Source organism: Mus caroli, chromosome 5 (assembly GCF_900094665.2).
Source record: "Mus caroli chromosome 5, CAROLI_EIJ_v1.1, whole genome shotgun sequence".
NCBI lineage: Eukaryota > Metazoa > Chordata > Mammalia > Rodentia > Muridae > Mus > Mus caroli.
In genome coordinates, this window is record NC_034574.1 from 36,295,761 (window position 1) to 36,321,680 (window position 25,920).

Consider the following 25,920-nt stretch of genomic DNA (forward strand, 5'->3'; position numbering starts at 1 on the left):
CAAAAGAATGGGAATGGGTGGGTAGGGAAGTGGGGGGCGCTATGGGGGACTTTTGGGATAGCATTGGAAATGTAACTGAGGAAAATATGTAATAAAAATATTAAAAGTTTTAAAAAAAATGAATATAAGAACAGAGAACAGTTGATTAGTTGGTCTAGCAGATCAAGATATGAGACAGATGACCTGTTCCTTATTATGTATAGATTATTGTCAACCAAGCATGAGGATAACCTTGCTGGTATAAATTGGCCTACTTAATCTTTGTTAATCTATGACAAGAGAGTTATTGCTTTTGTGAAAAGAAAGATGAGAATTATTTCGCTAGACATAAGTTTCCAAAAAATAGTCAAATATAGTGGTATAATTTACAAAAAAAAAAAAAACAATAAATACACCCAAAAATCCAACTTATATGACACCATAAAGATGGTTCTAAGCCGGGCGTGGTGCCGCATGCCTTTAATCCCAGCACTAGGGAGACAGAGGCAGGTGGATTTCTGAGTTCGAGGCCAGCATGGTCTACAGAGTTCCAGGACAATCAGGGCTACACAGAGAAACCCTGTCTGGAAAACAAACAAACAAACAAACAAACAAAAAAAGGATGGTTCTAAGAGGCAAGTTTACAACAATAAGTGACTTTATAGAAAATCTGGATTTATTTCATATTAGTAACTTAACAGCACACCTGAAAATTCTGGAACAAATAGTAGAAATCACATACAAAGGACAAGACGACAAGAAATAATCAAACTCTGGGCTACAATCAATAAAACAGGAGAAAAATTCAATGAAACAAGAACATGGCTCCTTGAGAAAACTAGTAATACTGACAAACCCTGGTCCAATTAAAGGGCAGAAAGAGAATATCCAAGTAAACAAAATCACAAACAAAGGAGTTCACAACAGACATCTGGGAAATTCAGAGACTCACGACATACTTTAAAAACCTCAAAATTGGAAAAATTAAGACATGTGTAAGTTTCTAGATACATACCACTTACCAAAGTTAAATCTAAATCAGATCTGATTTAAACAGACCTATAGTGGCTACTTAAATAGCAGTCATTGAAAGTCTCCCAACCAAAAAAAATGTAGGAACAAGTGGTTCTAATGCTGAATTCTACCAGACTTTCAAAGAAGAGTTTATGTCAATACTCCTTGAAGTATTCTTCAAAACAGAAGCAAAGGGAACATTACCAATTCATTTAACAAGGCCACAATTACCCTGACACCCAAACCATATAAAGACCCAACAAAGAAAGTGAATTACAAACCCATTTCCTTTATGAACATAGATGCAAACATATTCAATAAAATACTGCAAACTGAATCCAAGAATACATCAAAAAGATAGTCTAACCACTATTAAGCAGGCTTCATCCCAGAGATGCTGGAATGATTCAACATATGTAAATTGATAAAGGTAATCCACTGTATAAACAAACTGAAAGGAACACATGATCATCTGATTAGATGCAGAAAAAAAACATTAAATGAAAAGTCAAAGCACTCCAATGGAGGTGTTAGAGAAAGGACTGAAGGAGCTGAAGGGGTCTGCAACACCATAGGAAGAACAACAATATCAACCTACCAGACACCACCACCCTCCCCAAGAGCTCCCAGGGACTAAACCACCAACCAAGGAGTACACATAGGAGGGACCCATGGCTCTAGCAGCATATGTAGCAGAAGATGACGGTCTTGTTGGGGCATCAAAGGGAGGGAGAGGCCCTTGGTCCTATGAAGGCTCGATGCCCCAGTGGGGAGGGGGGGGATTCAAGAGCAGGGAGGTGGGAATTTCTGGGGGGAAGGAGAACTGGGGAAGTAAATAACATTTAAAATGTAAATAAAGAAAATATTCAATTAAAAAAAAGAAAGAAAAGAAAAGTCAAAGCAATTCCACTAAAACCAGGAACAAGACAAGGCTGTTCACTCTCTCCATCCCTATTCAATATAGTACTTGAAGGCCAGAGCAATAACTGAAGGGTATCAAACGGATACAAATTGGAAAAGAAAAAGTTAAAGTATCATTATTTGCAGATAGTATGATAATACACATAAATGACACTCAAAATTCTATCAAGGAACTCCTACAGCTGATAAAACACTTTCAGCAAAGTACCTGGATACAAAATTAAATCAAAAAAGAAAAATCATTAGAAAGCATCTTCATGATGACGTTGGAAATCTACATAAAGAAGAAAGCAAATAGACCTATACTTATAACCCTTCACAAAACTCAATTCAACATAAAGGCAAATCCATACAAACCTGATAGGAGACAAAGTGAGCACAGTGAATGACTTTCCTTGAGTGTCTTAGCACAGTGGATGACTTTCTGAACAGAACACCGAGAGCACAGGAATTAAGATCAACAATTAATAAATTGAACTTCATGAAACTGAAAAGCTTCTGTAAGATAAAGGACACTGTTACTCAGACAAAGCAGCAACCTACAGAATGAGGAAAAAAAATGTAACCATCTCCACATCTGAGAGAGGAATAATATCTAAAATATATAAAGGACAAGAAACTAGATACCAAAAAAATATGTAAGTAATCCAATTTTAAAATGGAGTGAGATTTAAACAGAGAATTCTCTATAGAGGAAACTCAAGTGGCTGAGAAACTTTTAAAGAAATGTTTAACATCCTTATCCACCAGGGAAATGCAAAGCAAAACTACTTTGAGATTCCATATTACACCTAACAGAATAGCTAAGATCAATAACAGAAGTGACAGCTGATTCTGGTAGGGATGCAGAGCAAGAGGAACACTCCTCCATTACATAAGCAAAGTTAAAATAGCTAATATGGAAATCAATAGTGATTCCTCATAAAGTTGGGAATGGATCTACCTCAAGAACCAACTAAAGCACTCCTGGGCATGTACCCAAAGGATACTCCATCCTACCCCAAAATCACTTACTCAGCCATGTTCACTGCAGTTTTATTCATAATCTCCAGAAACTGGAAACAGCCTAGATGCTCAACAGAAGAATGGATTTTTAAAAATGTGGTAAATCTATATAATGGAATATTACTTGGCTATTTTTTTAAATGGCATCATGAAATTTGCAACAAATGAATGGAACTAGAAAAAAATCATCCTGAGATAAACCAGACCCAGAAAGAAAGATAAAGGTGCTATGTTTTTGCTTGTAAGTGGATATTTGCCACTAAGTAAATGATAATCAAGCTACAATCCATAGACGCAGAGTAGTTAGGCAAAGAGGTGGGATCTATGGATCTCCTTGAGAGAGGAAAATACAACAGGTTTAAATGCGGGCTCTGGGTGAGTGAGGACAGGAGTTGGGTGTTGGGGTGACAGGTGATAGGGAGATGGGTGGAGGGGGGAAAAAAGGAAACAAATCATCTCTACAAAAAGGTGCTTTTTTGCCAACAACACTAAGTTAACATCATAGTCTCCTAAAACCTCAGGATGAAAAATATGTTAAATTACACAATCTGACAACTGGCAACTACATAGGGTTTGAGAAATTATATCAGTGATGCTATGCTCTCTTCTCTCTTGTACTTCTTCTAGAGTTATTTATGTGTATGAATGTTTGCCTGCATGTGCATATACACACCAGGATCATGCCTGGTGCCCATGGTGTTCAGAGAATGCTGCCAGCATCCTGGAACTGCAGTTACAGATGATTACTAGCTGCTATGTTTGAAGAATTTGGGAAAATTAAGAGAAATCAGCAAATAAATTGGAAAGTGGCCAGTGAAACAAGGAGGACAACTGAGGTGTACTATAAGCCATCTGCAAATGTGGTTTAAGAAAGGAGTCATGAAGACTATGCAGGGGCCTAGCAAACACAGAAGTGGATGCTCACAGTCAGCTATTGGATGTATCACAGGGCTCCCAATGGAGAAGCTAGAGAAAGTACCCAAGGAGCTAAAGGGATCTGCAACCCTATTGTCGGAACAACATGATGTACTAACCAGAACCCGGAGCTCTTGTCTCTAGCTGCATATGTATCGAAAGATGGCCTAGTCGGTCATCACTGGAGAGAGGCCCATTGGACTTGCAAACTTTATATGCCCCAATATAGGGGAATGCCAGGGCCAAAAGAATGGGAATGGGTGGGTAGGGAAGTGGGGGGCGGTATGGGGGACTTTTGGGATAGCATTGGAAATGTAATTGAGGAAAAGATGTAATAAAAAATATTTAAAAAAAAAAAAAAAAAAGAACGGAGTCAGCTGCCGGAGAACACAGATCCTCTGTAAATGCAGTGAGACTCTACTGCTGAGCTATCTCTTCAACCGCCTCACCCCTCTTTTCATCTATAAAGATGACTCAAACTGGCTAATTCAATTTCCCAAGGTTACACAGTACAGTAAAAATCACAGCACCAAGTTTTAAAAAAAGTTTTTGATCCTCAGTTTCTTTTATTAAATTAGATTTGTCCTATACTCAGTACAAATATAAACTATAATAAACTATTAATGAGACCTAATTTTTATCATTAAAATCGACAAACCACATTTTCACAAATAAATCTGTCTTACAGCTTTTATTGTTTTGTTCTTCTCTCACATATTACATCCAAACAGCTTCACCTCCCTCCACTCCTCGCAGTTCCCCCAGACCCACCCTCCTAGGTTTCCCTCAGAAAAGAGCGGGGATCTCAGGGAGAGCCACTGAACACAGCTGACTAATCTAATCTTTGGTCATTTCTTCTAAAATGCAAAATCCATTAAAGAAACCAAAAAAGAAACAAAGAGAGAATAGGAGAGGACTCTGCAGTTAAGAGCACTTCCTACTCTCCCAGAAGACAGTTCAATCTAATATCCACATCAAACAGCTCACAATTGTCTTTAATTCCAGCCCCCAGGGGATCCAAAGGGCTCTTGGGCTTCCATCAGCACCCATAAAGGTATAAACTATTTTTTCAAATGATTACACAACTTCCCAAAACAAAGAAAACAAAACTAAGCACATATAATTTCTTCAGCTAGGTAATTTGCCACACAGTCAAAATTATTTGAGGTAAGGTATCTAAAACCACTACACAGTAACAAAATGCCATCACTGAAGGTAAAAAACAGGTTTTGGTTATGGCTATATAGCAGTAGTCATTTGATGTTCTCACACCCATCTGAAGTCACATTTACACACTACATTTGGAAACAGAACTCATCCAAGTAAACTGAAATGAGGCCACCACTCCCTGAAGTACTGTATACATGTAAAGACCCGGGATAGAGACCTGCTTCTCATCTGGACTCCTGTACTTTCTTCCAAAAGCTTCTACTGAGCAACTAATCGCAACTTACTTTCAAACTGCACATGTAAAGAAAAAGAGCAATGAGAATAGAAGCAGCAGGTCTACCTAAAATAACACCTGGGTCTGGTCTTCTCGAATTGCTATATCCAAAATATAAAAAATTAAAATGATGCAAAGTAATAAAAAAATGAGGAAAGGGGCAAAAGGCTTCAGTTTAGAAGTATAAACAGAATGAATTTCACAAATCCATAAAAGAGTTGTTTATGCTTTATAAATTAGGGCTCTCCAAAATAAATGTCCTTGCTATAATACTGTGGCTGATAAATTTTATAGGAGTTCATATGAATCCTCAGGGTAAGAATCAAATGTTAACTATTTAGCAGTCTCACCTATTTACTGTTCAGATAAAAGAATTTCAAAGCCTCAAAGGATTTACAGTGTAAGTAATCGTGTTTCTATAATTCTACACAGCCATTTCTCAACAGTTTATTAACAACAAAAAAGGCTTTTAAAAGCCTTGTGATAATATTATTGAGAGCACGAATACAATTTTCAGCTTCAAATGCACTTATTTTTCTAATACATGTGCACTGAGCACAGAGAACACAACTTATAGGGTATGTTAAAATGTAACCTTTCAACTTCCCAGTGTAAAACATCACTTCCTGGGCAGATAGTACTCCAGGAACAATCAATCACTGTTAGGAAGAATATACACTCTGCATTGTTAAATAGTCCTGATGCACTCTTCTCTATGCCCTCATCTGTCATGAAGATTGTTTAAAAATCTGAGTTATTAGTCTTTATTTGGGAAAGGATCTGGTTAATATCTTTAAGAGCAGAAATCATTCATCCATCCACTCTATGCTGGTGCATGGTAATTCCTACCCCCAATACATGTTCCTGATAACCACCCTACCACCACTAACCAAGAAGCTATAAATCAGGGTCAGGGCAGCTCCCATGTAACCCCTGTTAACTCTGTTTACAATCTATCCACCTCAGAATGTGAGCTAGCTGGGGAAGAAGAAAGCTGATGGATCAGATGGTAAGAAAACGTAATAGATTAAAGAGAGAAAATGACAAATTAAGATGATACATAATTATAAAGAATGAACTAAGTTTTAAATCAATCTTTAAAAAGTTAATATTCCCATATTTTCATTTTATTTGTTATAATCTTGCCTAAAGCACTGAAGAGAAATTAAAACTATATTTCAATGCAAACAAAAATTAAAATCTTGGAAATAAAACCAATATACAGGTTTCTAACAAAAAAAATCAAACTAGGAAACAGCAAACATTCTAAACTTTTCTATTTATATAATCAAAAAATGACATGAAATCTATATTTTGTTTCAAACATGAACAAGCATAATATAACTGTGCTGCAGTTTCTAAGGCACTCCCACTGGCAATATTCCCTAAGGGGAAATCCAGGGGACAAACTGGCCTTTAGGACATCTAATGATACCTTTTCTGTATTGAGGAAAACCATTTTCATGTTGTATGCATGTTGTTTGGAAGTTCTCAAACAATTTTTTAAAAGAAAGAATGAAAAGCATTTCCCTGACTAACTTTCTGAGCCACAAACACTTCTAGTTTCAACCGTCTTCATAACTAGGCTTTTATCCATTATGCAGGTAATGATATTCTTAATTTTCATGAAATTTAGTTTTAGTGTAGAAAGACATACAAGACACAGTATCAGATGACAGTAAGACCACACAAATGACTGATCACAATGACCACACAAAGGCCTAGGTGGCTCCTTGAGATTGAGCTGCCAAAAGCAGTAACTTGAAGATGACTATCAGGACAAGATGAGAGTGACAACACAAAGCTAATGGAAAGCAAAGACCAAGAAGAAAATCATGTCCTGCAGAAGACATGAACTTGGATGGCTTATGAAAAGAAAGGCAGGGGAGGGTGCAGGATGAGGAACAAGCCTTGAGCATAGGAAACATAGATTATGTTCCTACAAGGCAGGTTAGAGTCAAATCACCTAGACTTTGTAAACCTGGAGGAGACTAGATTTCACTCAGAACAATAAGAAACGATTAAAGGTTTTAAGTAGGAGAAACCTATGATTTTTCCTTTGGCAACTAATTGAACAAAACAGGGAGCAGGACCACCAGTCAGGAGGCTATCTGTATGAGAGGCATGGCCAGACCCACCAAGGTGTTCGTAAGTGAATCAAATAGTCCTAAGCTTTGCAATATGGCCTCTTCAAGCTAGAGTTCCCCAAAGCTGGAAAAGCACGACAGCAGGGAAACAGGGACTAAGCCAGGTGGATTCAGTTCCCTGCCTTTTATGCATATAATTGTTTTCAGATGTAACAAGACCAGAGATTGTAACGGAATCACTAACCACTTTTTGAGCAGTGCCTCTGGCTCAATCTTTGAGAAAACTAACAATGGCCAGCTTAATATGCCATATCTATATTTTAAAGTTTGTTGAACAAATGGCCCGGCCCCCAGCACATAGGAAAGGGGAGAATAAGATAGTGACAAAGGATTTCCTAAAAATCATTCCCTCCCTGACAGTTTCATAGGACATCTATTTTGGATCTAATGGCCTATAATGTGTGATCATCCAGATAGAAGCTATGTATATTTCATGCTTTTAAAAAAACTACGATTAACACTGAAATAAAAATTGAGTGCTTCCTATATATAAAACATTCATTGCTTTTCATACACTATACTATTTCTCTTAATCTTTAAACGTATCAAACAGAAACTACTGTTCTCATTTCCAGGTTTAAGGAATCAAGACTTAAAGATGTGAAGACATACATTTTTGTTAAATATAGAAACTGTATTTGTAAAATAAGTCTCTCTATAGCCAAAGCCCTCTGCTCTTAAACAACACTCTATATTTCAGGTACTATCTTAGGTTGTACAAAGATCTATCACTAACTAATGTCTGACAGATTTTTAGAATAGAATATAGGCTAAAAAATTGTTCTATTTTTCTAAAAATGTTTCCATTTTTAATAAAAAGCAAGTAATTACATACCCTACTAATGATAAGTCCACAATATATTATGAGTATGTTCTCCAAATAACTTTAACTAAGACTTAACTATAGCTGCTAACATTTCTACAGGCTGTATTTCTGTTCAACATATTCTCTTTAAGGTGTAAGAAATAGAACACAACAGTGAGTTTATCTCAAGATCCTGCTACACCACTCTTGGGCATATAACCAAAAGATACTTCATTCTCTATAGAGACACTTGCTCAACCATGCTCATCGCTGATCTACTTATAATAGTCAGAAATTTGAAATAACCTATATGTCCATCAACAGATGAATGAAGATAATGTAGTACATATACAAATAATGAAATTTTACTCAGCCATTAAAAATTAAATTATAAAATTCAGAGGTAAATGTATAGAGATAGGAAAAAGAATCACTGCATGAGGTAACCCAGACCCACAAAGACAAATATGGTATGTATTCATTTACATATGGATATTGTAAGTCCCTCAGAGAAGGGGCTCTGCCCACACAACACTCTAATGGCTCCAACACCTCCAGATGAAGGTGTCCAACCTCCACCCTACAGAGTAAAAAGCCTGCTTGAAATCCCACCAATCCCTGAACTCGCCTCAAGCTCAGGAATTGAAATCCCACCAATCGTCACCCTGGAAAGCTCTGCCCCCAAGAAACCCTATAAGAAGCCTACTTATACAGGATAGAAACCACACCCAACACTGCTTGAGTAATCAAGAAGTGGAAACTAAATAGCCCAGGGACCAAATACTACTGTTCTACTGAAAGTACACAGTGATAAAATGACTCCTACATTCTGCTATACTCATTGGTCAGTGCTTTGCTTATCCATCATCATAGAAGCTTCCTCCTACAACAGTTGGGAAGAAATACAGAGACCCACAGCCAGACAATGTGCAGAGAGTGAAAGACCTTGAAACAGCAGCCCTAAACAGGGAGTATTTAGGTATGCTTTGTGTTCCACAAAAATAAATAAATAAAAATCTCTCAGGGCTTGGGAACCCCACAGAAGAGGAAGCAAGAAAGAATGTAAGAGCTAGAGGGTACAAAAGACATCAAAAAAACAAGACCTTCTAAAACTGCACAACCGATGTATAATGTAAACATATGAACCTAAGAGACTGACAGCATGCACAGGACTTGCACGGGTCTACACCAGATGGTACCCCAAACTGAGAGGAGATGTGGACACATACCTGCATTCCTAACCAAAAAGCTAGCTCCAATTGAAAATCTCTTGCAACTAAAAAATTAGTTTTCTCCAAGGGAGTCTCACTGGGGGTGGGGGGGGGGGACACTCTCAATGCCCAGCAGTAGATGGCCAACACAAAATAAAGTCAATAACCTTACATGTCCTTTATGTATATATTATGGCCCCTTGTTTTGCGTCTAAATGGAATTTCTGTGTGTAGTTTACGTTATCATTATTTCTTAGGCATTTGTTTGTTTTGTAAGACAGAGGGCTAAGGATCTGGATGGGGAAAAACTGGGAGGGGATAGGAGAGGAAACCCTCATGAGAATGTAGAGTATGAAAAAAAATCTATTTTCAATAAAACAATAAATAAAATAAAAATGAAAACACATTTCAGCCAAAGGTGAATATGTTTAAACAGGAGTATAACAAACCAGTTTCTACTCTCTTTTTGTGGTTTGTTTTTGTTTTTGTTTTTGTTTTTTTTGAGACAGGGTTTCTCTGTGTAGTCTTGGCTGTCCTGGAACTCACTCTGTAGACCAGGCTGGCCTCCAACTCAGCAGTTTCTACTCTTAATCCATAGTTTCTCTTGCTTTATAATGTGCTATCTTTTGTGGATTTTGCTACTTTTTAAATAAAATTGTATTCCCAAATAGAAAATAAATATACACTATTATATTAACTTATAAAACATCAATTTAGAAACACAAATTGTAAAATATTCAGGAGACTCAAAGTTAAAGACCTAATAGGCTTAACTGTGGCATAATCCTTCACTCTATAATCACATGAAATTGGGCTAATAAAAGATTAGACAGTAAGTAACAGCCAGGAAACATTCACATGTAGCCTGTGTCACATATGTAACAGTCTTTGTAACTGTGTCACATATGTAACTATATTCTCTGCTTTGTGTCATTCTGAGGGGACATATTATAAATACACAGTTTTTAAAGAAAGGGGTTATCACTACCTCAAAAATGAAAAGTATGAATTTTTTAACAATAAACCTCAAATAAAACAATCTATTAAAAAAAACATTTTTAACAATAAACCTCAAATAAAACAATCTATTAAAAAAAACAATCTATTAATTTTCTGAAAAAATTTAAATAACTTACATAAGGTCTTATTTTTAATACCTGGGCATATTACCACCAGCCTAGAGCAATATTTCATCTAGTCTAATATTCTGTTGTTGACATCAATCAGTGGTGGACGTGTCACAGGATAACCTAAGCACACAGCTTATTGCATATAATTATACTCTACTATGCCATTATCTCAGATGACGGTTAGCTATATCCCAAAAGAAATGAAACCAAATCCCAATTTCACTCTTTCCTCTGCAGCTTCCCATATGATGGTGGGAAACCTCCAACAAAAGTATAAGTAGAATATAAGTTAATGCTTTGGTAACATGACAACTGACCAAGAAATTATCATCTAAAATGAAAAGCTACACACAAAAATAGAACCCAAAGTGACCAAAACCTATTATTTGGAAGGAAGATTTCAATGAACTACAAATCATAATCCACTCCAAAAGAATTACTTATAAAACAGATGTGCAATTTTTAGTTAAAACTAAAGAAAAAAAAAAACTACAATTTCTACCAAAGGCCATGCAATTTTGTGACATATAATACTTTTTTCTAGACAGCTGACAGTATTATTTTTAACTTTGCAGAGAAATGGCTTCACACCTGTTTTGTAATGGTTTTAAACTAGAGATTAGGTTTATTAAATGCTCATCTTAGTATATAAAACTACAATGCAGAAATACTAGGTCACCCTTTAGGAAATACTATTCCCTAAATAATTACAGAGAAAAATGTACTGCATGTTTCAGACATTTAGAGAAGCTAATTCTCTTAGTGATATAGACAGGCATTGATGTAACAACTCTTGTACTCAAGAAAACAGTTCCCAACTAAATCCTCCATGGTATAATTTAAGTTTATTTTCTCTTTCTCTGACCTCAAGTAAATTGGAGAATATCAGATTGCACCATAATACCTCATGTATCTAAAAATCTCTTAATATTTTCTTTTCAAAAGTAGTACAGGTCAATGAACCAAATAGTAGTTGAGTCCCTGGTTTAGTTTTATAATTTCTAGAGGCTATATATATCATAAAATTACTGATCTCAAAAAATTACTTATTTATACTTTTTACCAAGTATTCCTCCCTAACACAATACACTCTCCCCCACATACATACACACAAAAAAATTATCTGCATTTCAGAAATAAGCTTTTAAAATTTCAGAAAAAGTTTATAAAACATGGGACGAGGAATAATGAAGTGCTACCCAGGCACTATTCCGTTTTTAGAATAGGTCATAAGGTGAACTGTTGCAAAGCCCCTGGAACAGAGCTAAAGCTACAGTGTAATGTCATAAAATCTCCAGCTATGTCAGCAGTCCTAACAGTCCAAGCTGCTTCCTGAAGATCACAGGAAGCCAGAACATACACTATCTGTCTTGAACTTACCTTTACAAAAGCAGCCAAAAGCCACAGAACAATTATGACAGAGCAAGCCTCAAAACAGTTACTGAACAATAGGTCTTAATCTCACTGTAATGACTGTTCACATGGTTGAAAGTTATTCTTTCAATGTGAGTGCAATGTAAGCCATATCATATACTACGAAGTTCAAAGATTAGATGTTGCTTATGGAAAAAAAAATGTTGTTGGCTGCTTATCCATATTTTAAAAAGTTTTCTACTTAAACTCCAAAAAAATCTATTTCCAGATATCAAATATATTTTAGGAATAAAATGATCAACAATATAGGCAAATGCCAGCTGGACACTCTGGAGGCAGAGGCAGGCAGATCACTGAGTTTGAGTCCAGCCTGGTCTACAGACTGAAGTTACAGGACAGCCTGGGCTACACACAAAGAAAGAAACCCTGTCTTTAAAAAGAAAAAAAGGAAGGCAACTGCCTTCACACCTTAGATCATCATAATGAACTACAAAAGACCAATAAGCAGACTTTATTTTTTTTAGTTCCAGAGACTGGTAAGTTCAACTTCAAGGTGCCAGCAAGATATTGATGTGAGCCCTCTTCCTGGTTTGATGGCCACCTTCTTTCTAAGGAAAAGAATCCTGTTGTGTGTGTGTGTGTTTTTTTAATAAGGCCCACTAATCCCATTCATGAGGGCTCTACTATCACGACTTTGTAAAAGCTATTCCTCTACTTACCACCATATTGGAAACCTGAGTCTCAATATATCAGTTGGTGGGAAAACACAAACATTCAGTTCACAGAAGCACAAAAACTTACTACACATAAATAAGTAGTAACAACTTACTTTTATTGCCCACTAAAGCAACCAGGGGCTGAGTTTCTGACTCTTCACTTACTGTCTTCACCACAGAATACCAATCTTCCAAATTCTCAAAGCTTTGGTAGTTTGTAATATCATATACCAAGAGGATTCCCTGTCACAAAAGAATTATAGAATATTTATAGTATATGTTTGAAATAATATGAATAATACTCTTCAAAGTTTCAGATATATCAAGTATATTATAAAATGAAGTTGCTTTTATATATAAATTGATTTCAACTTAAGTGAGTTAAGTAGAAACAGTAACAAATAATCCCATTTACAATAAACTATGAAACAAAGATGCAATGCAAGCTAGATATAATTTTTTTCAAAATTCTAAGTAATTTCCCAGTAAGATACCTAAAGAATTCTTAGTGAATTCAGGATAAGAAAATTCTATCACAGTAAAGTGCAAAGACTACATACTGCCTCTTATTTTCACAAAGTCAAACATTCAAACTTTTCAATAAGAAACCATATGCTGCTGCTGCAATTTTAAATGTCTTCAAAAATGAAGATTCCATGATGTCCCTTGATAGGCAATTTCAGTGTTTAACACAATTTTCTTTAAATGAATTGTGGATTTCCTCTTTTAGTCCTCTGTGCATTTAGAGAACAACTGGAAAGTATCCTCCTTATAATAACCCCTCATATACTTGAAGACAGTTAAGTAACTCCTTACCAGACGCTTTCCAGAGTAAATAAACGCTATTCCTTAAGGCTGCCTCAAAGGGCCTATTTTCTGTCCCTTTAATCATGGCTATTGAGTCTTCCCAGGACACACTACATAGAGTTTTTTGACATCCTCTTTAAAATGAGCAATGCAAAACTGGATGTGATACTATAATAAGAGTCCAAGAAAAGCTAAATATAAGAGAGGGGTTGCTTCCTGCCTCTTATATATCATATTCCTTTTTAATTTATCCCATTATATTATGAAAGAAAAAAAGAGAAGTATATACATACACAAACTACATTCTTGATTGTCATCCAGTTTGTGGTCAAACACTTAATACAAATCTCTGCTTACAGGATAAGTCACTCATGGAATTCATGTCTGCTTCTTATGTTATAATAAAATGACTATTTTGCATTTGCTACGTATCAAACACAGATTGAAATCTTTACACCAATCCTCATATCTCCTACAGAGATTGGCATTATCCCCATTTTATGGATAAATGGTTATAATAACCAAGATGACCCAGATAGATAATTGATGGAACCAGGACTGTAGCCAAGGACTAAGGACTAAATATGTTTGCCTGCAGATGCTATACCATGCATTATGCTGGCTGCTGGGGAGGTGAATGCTAAAGTACAAGTATGCTAAACTTCAAGAAAGCCTTCCAGGAAACCTAGACATATAAATAGGTTAGTATACAACACAGTAGTCACAGCAAGTAATAAATTGGTAATAAGGGTGGAATTCCACTGCGGCTGCTATCAATGTGACATTACTGAATATATACACTACTGGAATACTTCATAACATTTCTTCCCAACACACAAACTATAAATGTGAACAACCTTGGGAGCCCAGACAACAGAAATTATATCAGCTAGTAAATAATTCATTTTGATCACATAGCATTTCTAACAACATTTTTTAATTTATATGAAAAATTTAATTGTGAGTGTATTCAACAACTCACAAAAACTTCCAAAAATTAATTGAGTTTCTAAAATTAGAACAAATTGGATGCTGATATGATCTTCCAGTACTGAGCTTTTATTAAGCCACACTGGCCCTTAAGTCACCTATTTCTTATTTTTAAAAATAGATTTCTAGGGAGTAGAGAGATGGTTCAAGGGTTAAGAGAACTGGCTTTTCTTCCAGAGGAACTGGTTCAGTTCCCAGCACCCATATGACAGCTGTTATCAGTCTGTAAGTCTAGTTTCAGAGGATCCAACATTCTCTTCTGGCCTATGGGGAAATTGCAAACATGTGATGCACAGATAAAACATGCAGACAAAATACCCATACACATTGGGAAAAAACCTGAATCTTATAATAAGATTCATGAGTCCCCAAGATCCTTTTAAGTTTCATTATTCTGTAACTTTAAAGTCGGATGTGGTATCTTGCAGCTATTCTCACAGAACTGCAGAAGCTAGGGCAAGACTGTTGAGTCTAGCCTCTACTGTAGAGTAAACTCTACAACAGTCTAGACTACAGAGCAAGACTCAGCCTCAAAAACCTTTCTGATCACTGACCAAATTTCTATTTCCTGAAGAATATAGTTCCAAAGCTGAACTCTAGAGACAGCTACTCCCCAACTTACTGATTTGACCTCTCTCTGTAGGGAATGATGGAACTGCTGAAAGAGTTCTACCCTTGGATTCTAAGCCTGGACACACCTTTAATTATTCTTTGTGATCTCGCTTTAAAAATGTTTAATACAGGGGCTTGTGAGATGGCTCAGCGGTTAAGAGTGCCGACTGCTCTTCCAAAGGTCCTGAGTTCAAATCCCAGCAACCACATGGTGACTCACAACCATCCATAACAAAATCTGATGCCCTCTTCTGGAGTGTCTGAAGACAGCTACAGTGTACTTACATATAATAAAATAAATAAATAAATATTTTAAAAAAATGTTTAATACAGCTATATAATTAAGAGACTAAGAACACACACCAAATAGTTAATATGAAATTAGCAATTTGCTAACTGTACATGACTTTTTAGTAATTTATTTTATTTGTATGTACACCAATATTGCATGTATGTCTGTATGAGTATGTCACATCCCTGGAACAGAAGTTATAGACAGTTATAAGCTGCCCTGTGGGTGCTGGGAATTGGAGCCAGGTCCTCTGGAACAATATTCACTGGTTTTACTTGCTAAGTCATCTTTCTAGCATTACTGTACATGACTTTTATTATTCAATGTCAATACTCATGGCAACTTTGAAGTGTTTAATACTCATTAAACAAAGGCCAATATGTGATAACTAATCCTTGAGATTATGGAACCTTTTGATTAATGCATGAAAATCTTTACTCAAGGTAGAACAATAGCTGAGTCAGACAGAACACATGCAAGTAGAACACATATGCCACCATGTACTGATGGCTAACACAGTGGTACATGCCTTTAAGTCAAGGATTCAGAAGGTGTAGGCATGTGGATCTCCAAGAAAGGTTCAAGTCCATGGATATTTCATAAGCTTCTATTTAACGCTGTTTTACTTAAGAATTATCAGTGGTTGCTTTAGCGTTACAACTGCAGACCTGACTCACTGCAAAAGAGATAATAGCCTGCAAGTCTTCCCCGAAATATTTACATCTAACTCTTTATAAGAAAGCCTGCCAATCCCTATTTTAGACCAATGTGTCCCCATATCTCTCAGTCAAAGGATTCTTTTAGACTCATAAAAATAAATAAATAAACTTCATTCACTAACCTAGCTATCCTCTAACCCAAATATTCTTGACACAATTAAACATAAAAACAACTAACTACTTTATCTTTGTTCTTATTATCATAATTATTACTGGATTTGACTTTCAGTGTTACATAGAAATATCTGAAAAGCTGATATGAAAACAAAACAACAAAATGCAAAAGAAACTTTAGGAGTTTTGGCTTCTGACATATAAAGAACTTTGGTCATCACCTCTGTCCTTAAAACAGAAAAACCAGATTTTTTTCAGGGCTCATTAGAGAACTGAGACGGGAGCACATCAAGGAAAGCACAGTAAATGCAGACAGTCACAGACAAGACCTACTTCCCTGGGTCAGAGGATTATCTACACAGTAATGCTGACAACCCATAATGAACTGTGGCCTGACTGAAGCACGAGGGACTCTGAGCAGCCCAGTCTTCAAACCACACCATACTTTCACAAGATTTATCTCCAGGAACACGCAGAGCAAGAAAAGGTTCACTCCTGGTTCTGACAAGGAGAAAGTAACCATTGCAATACTCTTCAAAGCATCATATCCCTTGGGTGAAAGAACGTTTCCAACTTCTGCTCCTCTAGCCAGCCTCTCATTGAGCTGAAGCCCACTGAAAGACTGACATGTTTTCATTAAAAGAAAGAACTTTGCCCTCCTTCCATATTTTGGCACAGTATCAGCAGAGCTTCAAGATAAGAGCAACTACAAGCACATAATTCTACTGAAAAGAATTCTTTCAAACTAAAAAACACTGGTGGGATGAAACAGATACTATAGGAACTGATATTTCTGGCACCTAGAACTGTACCTAAAAGGTACAACACATCCAGGGCCAAAGCAACATAAAACTTCATATCAAAGGTCCATTTTCCTAAATTCTTGTTATTCACTCACTTTGTCCATTTTCAGTAGAAAATTATTGGACATTTACTACAGGAACTCTTCCCTGGGGGATGTACAAAAGGATCTATCCCATCAATATAAGGCACCAAAGACAAAACAAAGTGCATTCCACCAAAATCCAATTTAAGGAACTCGTAAGTTTACAGGGCTCACTTACAGAGCTTGGGTGAGGTAGTACTTACAGGAGCCCTGGTAGCCTAGATGATGACATCCCCGTAGCTGCAGAGATGGAGTGGCCCTTCAGTTAAGACTACACACTCCAGTACCTTCTAAGACCAAGAGGCCAAGTACCATTAGGACAGACCTACATACACATGGCAGACAGGTGTGGGAGGGAGCTGCTGGAATCTCAGTTGAGGATCCAATAATCCTCTTCCTACCCCATTCTTCTATAAGAGAACTCCAACACATCAATAGTCAAAAGCCTCCTCTTAAGGGGACTCTAGTCCAAGGAGTCAGCACCACTCTGATGGGGATCACTTTGTATCTGCAGCTGAAGATATAATTTCTCAGATTCCTCTGGTTGTAACCTGCTGTCATGCCTCCCCACTGTGATTAACACTTAACCCTCTGGAACCATAATCCAAAATAAACTCTTGTATGGTCTGGATGGTTTATCACAGCAACAGAAAAATAACTAATACACCAGTTTAGATTGAATATACTAATTAGAAAAGAAGAAAGACCAATAATATAAGTTCCTATGATAGGAAACCAAAATAAAGACAATTTCAGACAAAGCAAGAAAAAGGAATAGAAATAAAAATTAGAACACAAATTAATAAAGTTGAGAAAAGAAAAAGTATACAAAAAAAGATTCCTTTAAAAATCAATTACAGGGAAAAGACAGAGTGAGCAGTATCAGACTGAATAAAAAAGTCATCAGTGTTGACATCACAGATATCAAATGGATATATAATCAACTTTATGGCTACGAATTTGGCAATACAGGTGAAATGAACCAAATATCTGACATTCAGAGCCTCTACTACCAGCTCCAGCCTCTAGAAGCACTCTTGGGTAGTTAGCTCCTCAGGAGGTCCCTCAAAGCTGAGTCTCTTGCTATATCAGTCAATGCAGGGTTCTTCTGACTCTCTCCAAAAACTATAACAAACAAATATAACTTTCTCAGATGTGAAGGACATTGTAAGTTCAACTCCAGCCCCAGAACAACCCTGGCAACTGTGGAATCTAATTACCTTTGCAATGCTGTGGGTATGTAAGGCATTAGCATTTCTCCTGTCCCAGACACCTTTGACTACCCACAGGCCATCATCTTTCTCCTTTCGTTATTCCATGCTGCCCTTCTCTTTCCCTCCCTAACTCAGCTTCCAGTCCTTCCTCTCCTTCCCAAACCTTTTCAAATGACCTTTGGAAAGCATACTTCAACCTTAAGAAATGCTTCTTTCAATTCTCCAGTGCTTTTGCTATACTGGACCTTCCATTTCAGTTTCAAGAAGACACGACCACTTCGCTTTGTAACGTTCCAGACTCTTCTACATGAATGCAAGGTTACTTTAGGGAGCACTGTCTGCATCTGCTTCATGTATTTAAATAGGCATTAGTCATGACAACAACTACACAGCATTCTCAAGGTAAATAACTGATTGCTGCTTGTAAGTAACACACATTCGTGGCAATACTTCATGCCCTTAATAACTTTTCCTCATCTTTATTATAATTTCATTACAATTGGCAAATGATACCGTAATTTTAACATTTCATATTCTTAATAATTTTCCTAGTAATAGTCTTTATTATAATTTTATTTAAATTAGACTATAGTAATCATAGTCTTAATAATTATAAAATATTGAATACATCATAATATCAAAAATGAACGGTTCAGGGCTGGAGAGATGGCTCAGAGGTTAAGAGTACTTGTTTCGCTTGTAGAAGACCTGGGTTCAATTCCCAGAATCCACATGGTGGCTCACAGCCATCTTTAGCAATAAAACCCAAATTAAAAAAAAAGGAAAAACAAGAGGTCATTGATTCAGCTTTTTTTTTTCATCTAACCTACAAGAGAAATAATTTATTTCATTTCTTAATTACACAGGGAAATTAATTAAATCATAGATACTATACAATGGCTATAACATAGAATACTTACAATATAGAAAATACTAGTACAATGAGCCCAGCAGGTTATATTTATATATGTATGCATTTATAGATACAGAACAATAATAATTAAATAAAAAGAGACCATCCATTTGAGAGGACCCAAGGGAAGAGGGAATAGAAATGACTGAAGGGAGATACAGAAAAACAGAAATAATATAATTAGATTTAATTTTTAAAACTTCAAATAAAAACATTTTAAAGAAGTGCTAGTGCAAGAAGACTATAAATATAGCTATATTTGGCAATTTCTCAATAAAAAAGTCATAGTAAAAGGTCTCAAGAGTCAAGCTTTTAGATATAATCTGTCTCTAGCTGTCATACTGGCACCAAATCATTTTCTTGGTGGTTAACAAGCAGGCTCATCTGTGTGGGGCACTGATGCACAATAGTAGTTGTGTTCTACCTCACAAATGACTACACTTCATTGAGTTTATGCTCAGTAGAGCAGTGTTTGCAAACCACTTAGATTCCAAGATGGAAAGAGCTACAAAAACGAAACATCCAGCCCTTCCCTGAGGTTTGTTATTAGCCTCTGTTAGCCACAGGTTACAGGGCACTAAACACTACGTGCTGTGTATTTGCTCCTAACCGCTAGGGAAAATAGCCTATAACATCTTACTGAAGACTTCTAGAAATTTTTAAGTTAATTTAAAATCTAGGCATTTAACTAAAACTTATTTTAATTCTTAAAACTAGCTCTTGTCACAATAGCTTAATTCTGGAGGTCAGTTCACTTGGTTTCAACCTACATTATTTAATAGGACTTTTGCTAAAGTTTAATGTTGCTAGGAGTAAAATGATCAATTTTATCTAAAGCCTAGTAAACTTCCATCTTTCAAATAAATTTCTTCCTGGATACTAGTACTTTAAAAAACATCCACATGCACACAAGAAACAACACTCTATAGCTTACTGACCCAGATTTATTTAAGACAATTCTTCTACAGTACCGAAGAAACATATGTAAGATAATTCTATAAACAATGCAGAAGTCAGAAAACCTCAACCAGAGGTTTTCTAAGTAGCATATTAAGCTAGGATCCTAAAAACAAACTCCTGAAACACTATGCATGAAGAGTTTATGCCCTGTTAAAAAGTAACTCCTCAAATGTTGGTGTCCTTGGCTGAGGTATATTATTTACATATACTTCAACAGACACGCCTACTGGTAAATGTACTTTTGTATATTCGACATACCTTTTAGGTTTAGAATTTCTGGAGAGCACAAAAAAGGTTATTACGTTATTATTAACTTATGGTAATTTATTTCATCTTCTCAGAATTTCAAGTTTTTAGAACGAATTTCTCAGAAACACTGCATTATGCTGTTACTTAGCACAGCAGAGAACGTGCTTGGTAACAAAGTTGTGACTAAGAAGTCAGCATGTACATCAAGGTAGAGCTGTGCATAACACATTCTAAGAAGGCACATAACGCTCACTTTCTTCTAGGAAATGAAGTTCATTTCACCAAACGCAAGTGTTCTTAAAAAGTAAATATAAGAATTCTGGGTACCAGATGTAGTAATGCATGCCTTTAATCCCAGCACTTGGGAAGCAGACAGATCTCTTAGTTCAAGGCCAGCCTGGTGTAAAGAGTGAGCTCCAGGACAGCCCAACTACACCAAAATACAAACAAACAAACAAAAATAATATCTCAGAAAAAAAAGTAATCAAAAACAAACAAGCAAACAAAAACCTGAAGGAAGTTCTATACAACTTCACATTTTAAGCACTGATGTAACAACATAAAATATATACTGACTTAAGGATATAATTGCATAATATTATGAATATAGTAAATTAGACATCTGAGATAGCATATTTTGTGGCTTTCACCACAATATTTACTTTCATATAAAAGTAATAAATGTTTAAATAATTTAAATGATACATTTTACATAATTTAAAGTAAAGCAAAAATAACAAAATCCAACTCATACAGTATATTGTATAATTTTAAAACAAAGAAGAAAAGAATCAACTTTAGTATTATCTGTCCAATAATGCATAAATTACTTCTATTTGTCTACCAACAAACCTATTCTGAGCAGACAATACAGCTCAACAAATAATCCTACACAAAGGTGGAAGGCAAAAACAGACTCCATTAAGCTGTTCTCAGACCTCCACAAGTGCACCATGGCACATGTTGTGCATACATAAACACAATTAAATTTAAAACAATAAGCTACAGTGAGTCATATATCACTAGAAGAGAGACCATCTCAATTTTTATTTACAAACAAAAATCAAAACTGATATGTGGCCTGTAGATATATTTTATGTGACAAGGAGAAAAAGATCTGTTATTTTCAAATCCAATCTACCCGCTCTCATAAGTAAAACAAGGACTGTGGCTCCCTGCATCTTTCTGCCCCACCATTTCTCTCCTGCCTAATATCTATTTTAAACATAATCAGTTTAATAAGAGACAACAAGGGATGTAGCTCAGTGGTATAGCTTTAGTCTGGGATGTAAAAAGCTGTGGAATTAATGTTCCAGCACCATAGAAGAAAAAGCTCTAAACAATTGCAAAAAAGAACCTAAAAAAAATGAGCTACAGCTTTAAAAAGTTAATGCATATAAACTATTAGGTCATATAATCATAAATATAACCATGAACCATAAGCAGAAAGACTTTGCAAAAGAAACAAGATAATGTACAAAAGACAAAGAAGAAAATGTTAAGAGTCAAACCTAAGTGAAAACAACTGCCTCTGGGCCCATTGCAAATGATCGAGAATCCTGTCATCTCATGTGTACTTCTCATTATTTGATAGAATAAAATAGATTCCATTTTCCATGGTTACTGATAAGAGCCAAATTGTGTAAAGTTCTGTCTTTATCCTACAGATTCATTTTTATAAGAAACACAGTTTCACTAAAGCAAATTGTGCTTTCTATACTTAAAACACCAAACTCCAATAAAGCACTAAGAACATTTAGAGATTACCCTCATGTCTCACGATCGTAGAGAAGCTTCAGACTAAAACCAGAAGCAAAAGCAAAAATACACAGTACATACACAAGTCCTGTGTAAGAGTGCAGTAAGTGCCATGCACATCTACACTTGTCCACAAACATGCTACAAATAGTATCACTGCATCCTTCACATCTCTGTCAGAAAGAAAAAGCAATCTGCCAAAGCATTTAAAAGGTAATTATTCTTCACTGGGTCTCTTTAAAAATAAAATAATTCCAAAAGAGTTTTGCTAATGCATATTTTATATTGTATAATTTTATTAAAACATAAATTATAGCCAGGCATATAGTGGTTCACATCTGTAATTTCAACTCTTGGTGGCTAAGGCAGAAGGGGGCTGCCATGAGTTTAAAGCTAGCCTGAGCTACAAGTGAGTTCCAAGCCAGCCTGGACCATAGAATTAGATCTGGTTTTTATAAATAAATAAATAAATAAATAAATAAATAAATAAATAAATAAGACACAGCATAAATTACACAAGCATAAATTAAATCTGTTACAAGGTCAAACTGCCAAAAAAAAAAATTAGGCAAATATCCAAATGTCATTTATACATAAACTTTCCTCTGAAAACATTCTGTTATTATTATTAAACTATTGTATTATTTCATACATAAAACCATATCTACTTGTCTGGTACAGAATAAGGTTACATATATTAGTCTGAATTATAATTATTTAATAAGCCAATTACACAGTTCAAAAAGACAGATATGTAGAAATATATTTTGTTCCTTTCAACTTAAATGAATACTCTTTTAAATATTTCATTCAATTTATTGATAGTAGCCATGAAACCAAATTACTGTATTTATTCAACCTATAACAGTAGTATTTAATAAAATAAGTACAAGAGAGTTTTAAAGCATTTTCCAATTTCCACCAAACCATTGCAAATGTAGTCTGGAAAGAATGAAACCAAAGGACTAGCACATATAAAATCTACATATCAGATAAAAATCAAAATAGCAAGCCAAACCTGGTGGCCTATGCCTTTAATAACAGTACTTGGGAGGCAGAAGCAGGAAGACCTCTGAGCCATAGGTCAGCTTGGTCCACAGGGCTTCACATTCACACCCTATCTCAAAACAAACAAACAAAACAAAGCCAGCTGGAGACATGGCCCTGACTGCTTTTCTAGAGAACATATGTTTAACAGCCCCCATATAGCAGCTTTACAACTATCTGTAAGTCCAGTCCTAGAGAATCTGATGCCCTCTTCTGGCCTCCTTAGGCACCACATATATGTGATGCCCAGACATATATACAAGCAAAATAAATTAAAAATTGATTGATTTTAAAAATCCATACACATTAAATAACGTAAAATTAAAATTAAAATTCTGTGTATACATATGTATGATGTGTTATCTGCATGCTTTTGTAAGGAAAGTATTCAAAATATTAATACAATCATAGAATTTACATCATACCTGTGCTCCATAGATGTATTTATCCAACATCTTGCCACCTATTGTCTGCCCTCCTATATCCCAAACTTGAAGAGTAACATTCAAATTTCCTAGAATATAAAAATAATATAAAATAGGAATACAAAAGACTAACAATCTAACAGCTAAGCACAGTATCACAGAGCACTAAATAACAACAGTAAACTGAAATCTATTTGCATTGTGTTCTGCACATTTACATGGTCAGATATTTGAAACTGAAAACACTGTTGTCATACAAATTGTGCTGGGGAAACTTTACCTGATGTTTCTATAGAAACATCTTTATTATTTTATTTAATATAAAATAAAATTCAGTGCCTGGCATGGTGATACATGTCTTTAATCCCAGAATTCCATGAGAATCTTTGTGAGCTGGGGACCAGCCTGATCTGGAGTTCTACAACAGCCAGGTCTACACAGTGGGTGAGACCCATCTCACAAAGCAAAAATAAAATTTAAAAAAAAATGCTATATACATTAATTTACACAATTAAGCCTTAACAAAATGATTATTTTCAAAGAGTGAATCAATATAAAACATGTCTATAGAGAAAGAAAAATACTTTCACTATAAAGATAAAAGTTTTATACAGCAACCTACCCAATCACTTATGACCTGTGCTGTCAGTTCTAAACTCCACGTGTTCTAAACACACTATAAAATGTACCAATAATTTCTATTGAAATGAAGTTTTAATTTGAATGTCAGCTGTTATATGTAAAGGTAAACGTAATAATTATGATTTCATATTTAATCTCTAAAATATAAATGCTAAAGAGCTCTTTTAAGAATCCAAACAGTGATTATAGGCAAAGTGTATTTCTAAACTCTATGATTCATGCCTGTACAAAGTATGATGATTGAAACAAATTATTATGTGTCCTTTAAAGTCTTCATAATAATCTAATGTTCTATCTCATACAAGAATTATAAGAGCTACCAAGAACACCAAAAGGCAATCTCTGAATTCATGTATGTATTGACATGAACAAAAATTAAATAAACTTTTCTCTCTTAACAATACAACTATTGATTAAACTACAAAACTCAAAGACTATGTACAAAACTTTTTTCTCATAAAATTATACTGTTTTTTCCAAAGTCTGTCCTGGTACATTCAGAATGAATCACAAATTGGAAAACGTTTTAGATAAAAATTTAGAAACTAAAAAAAAATGAACTCTCTTCAAAAATAAAACAAATTTTAAAACCATGAATTTTTAAATCAATGTAAAACACTAAAATCTGAGAATGTCCATTCTACCATTTAACTATACTTCTAAAAAGAAAACACAACAGTAAATTAGTCATCAAAGTTTTACACTTCAGCTTCGTTTCTGTGGACTTGTATTACAAGATTTCCATTATTTAGATGTAGATCTGTCCCATCTGCTACAGGGCAGAGATGTCCAGGAGGAACATCCATTAGCACTAATGAGAGCTACTGAAGTTTATCGCTGTGGTCACTGCCATACATGCAGCTCCAGGGCTGTGAGTTATGACCAAAACATTCTAGCTCTATTAATTTGAAACCCAAATATCATAGACTATGAGCCAACAGACTGCATAAAACCAATTTCTTACAATTCTAATTTTTATGAAAACCAAAGCTAAACTCATCTTTTCTGATGCCATCTGACATCAGATGGGGACAAAGCTAACTGTTACTAGAAAGGTATGAATGAGGTATGAAGCCTGCACCAACAGGCAGCAGTCTCTTCATTTCACTTGCAAAATTGAACTCCTCAGTTTATAGCAAAAGACAGCCTCCCCAATAGTAATGCACACAGAGTAAAATTTCAGGCCACACACTAATAATTACTAAGTAGGGCTGGTGAGATGGCTCAGTGAGTAAAAGCACCCGACTGCTCTTCTGAAGTTCAAATCCCAGCAACCACATGGTGGCTCACAACCATCCATAATGAAATCTGACTCCCTCTTCTGGAGTGTCTGAAGACAGCTACAGTGTACTTACATATAATAAATAAATAAATAAATCTTTTTAAAAATAATAATAATAATTACTAAGTATTTAATCCCATTTCCTCAAGGCCCAATAATCCCTACTGCTTAAGCTAGCATCCAAAAATGATGCTTTTTCCCTCTCCCTCTTCTTTTTCATTCTGATATCCAGAGCCTCCTGAATTACACATTATAAAAAGTTCTGCTAATAACTTCAGGAACAATCTTTACTGTATGCTTCCAAATTCTGGTGAGAGTCACTTAAGCAGCCAGCTCAGACACTTAATTG

General features: G+C 35.4%; 1 protein-coding gene across 5 annotated transcripts in view; it reads right to left on the reverse strand.

Moving 5' to 3' along the window:
• Nucleotides 1-25,920, reverse strand: part of Rab28 (RAB28, member RAS oncogene family) — an 85,539-nt gene that overhangs the window by 52,045 nt on the left and 7,574 nt on the right. For all 5 annotated transcript variants that reach the window (XM_021162258.2, XM_021162255.2, XM_021162256.1 and 2 more), the window contains exons 3-4: nucleotides 23,648-23,736; nucleotides 12,775-12,904 (exon numbers count right to left, since the gene is read on the reverse strand). In XM_021162258.2, coding sequence (XP_021017917.1) covers nucleotides 12,775-12,904; nucleotides 23,648-23,736 — 219 coding nt within the window. The remainder of the gene's footprint in view (nucleotides 1-12,774; nucleotides 12,905-23,647; nucleotides 23,737-25,920) is intronic.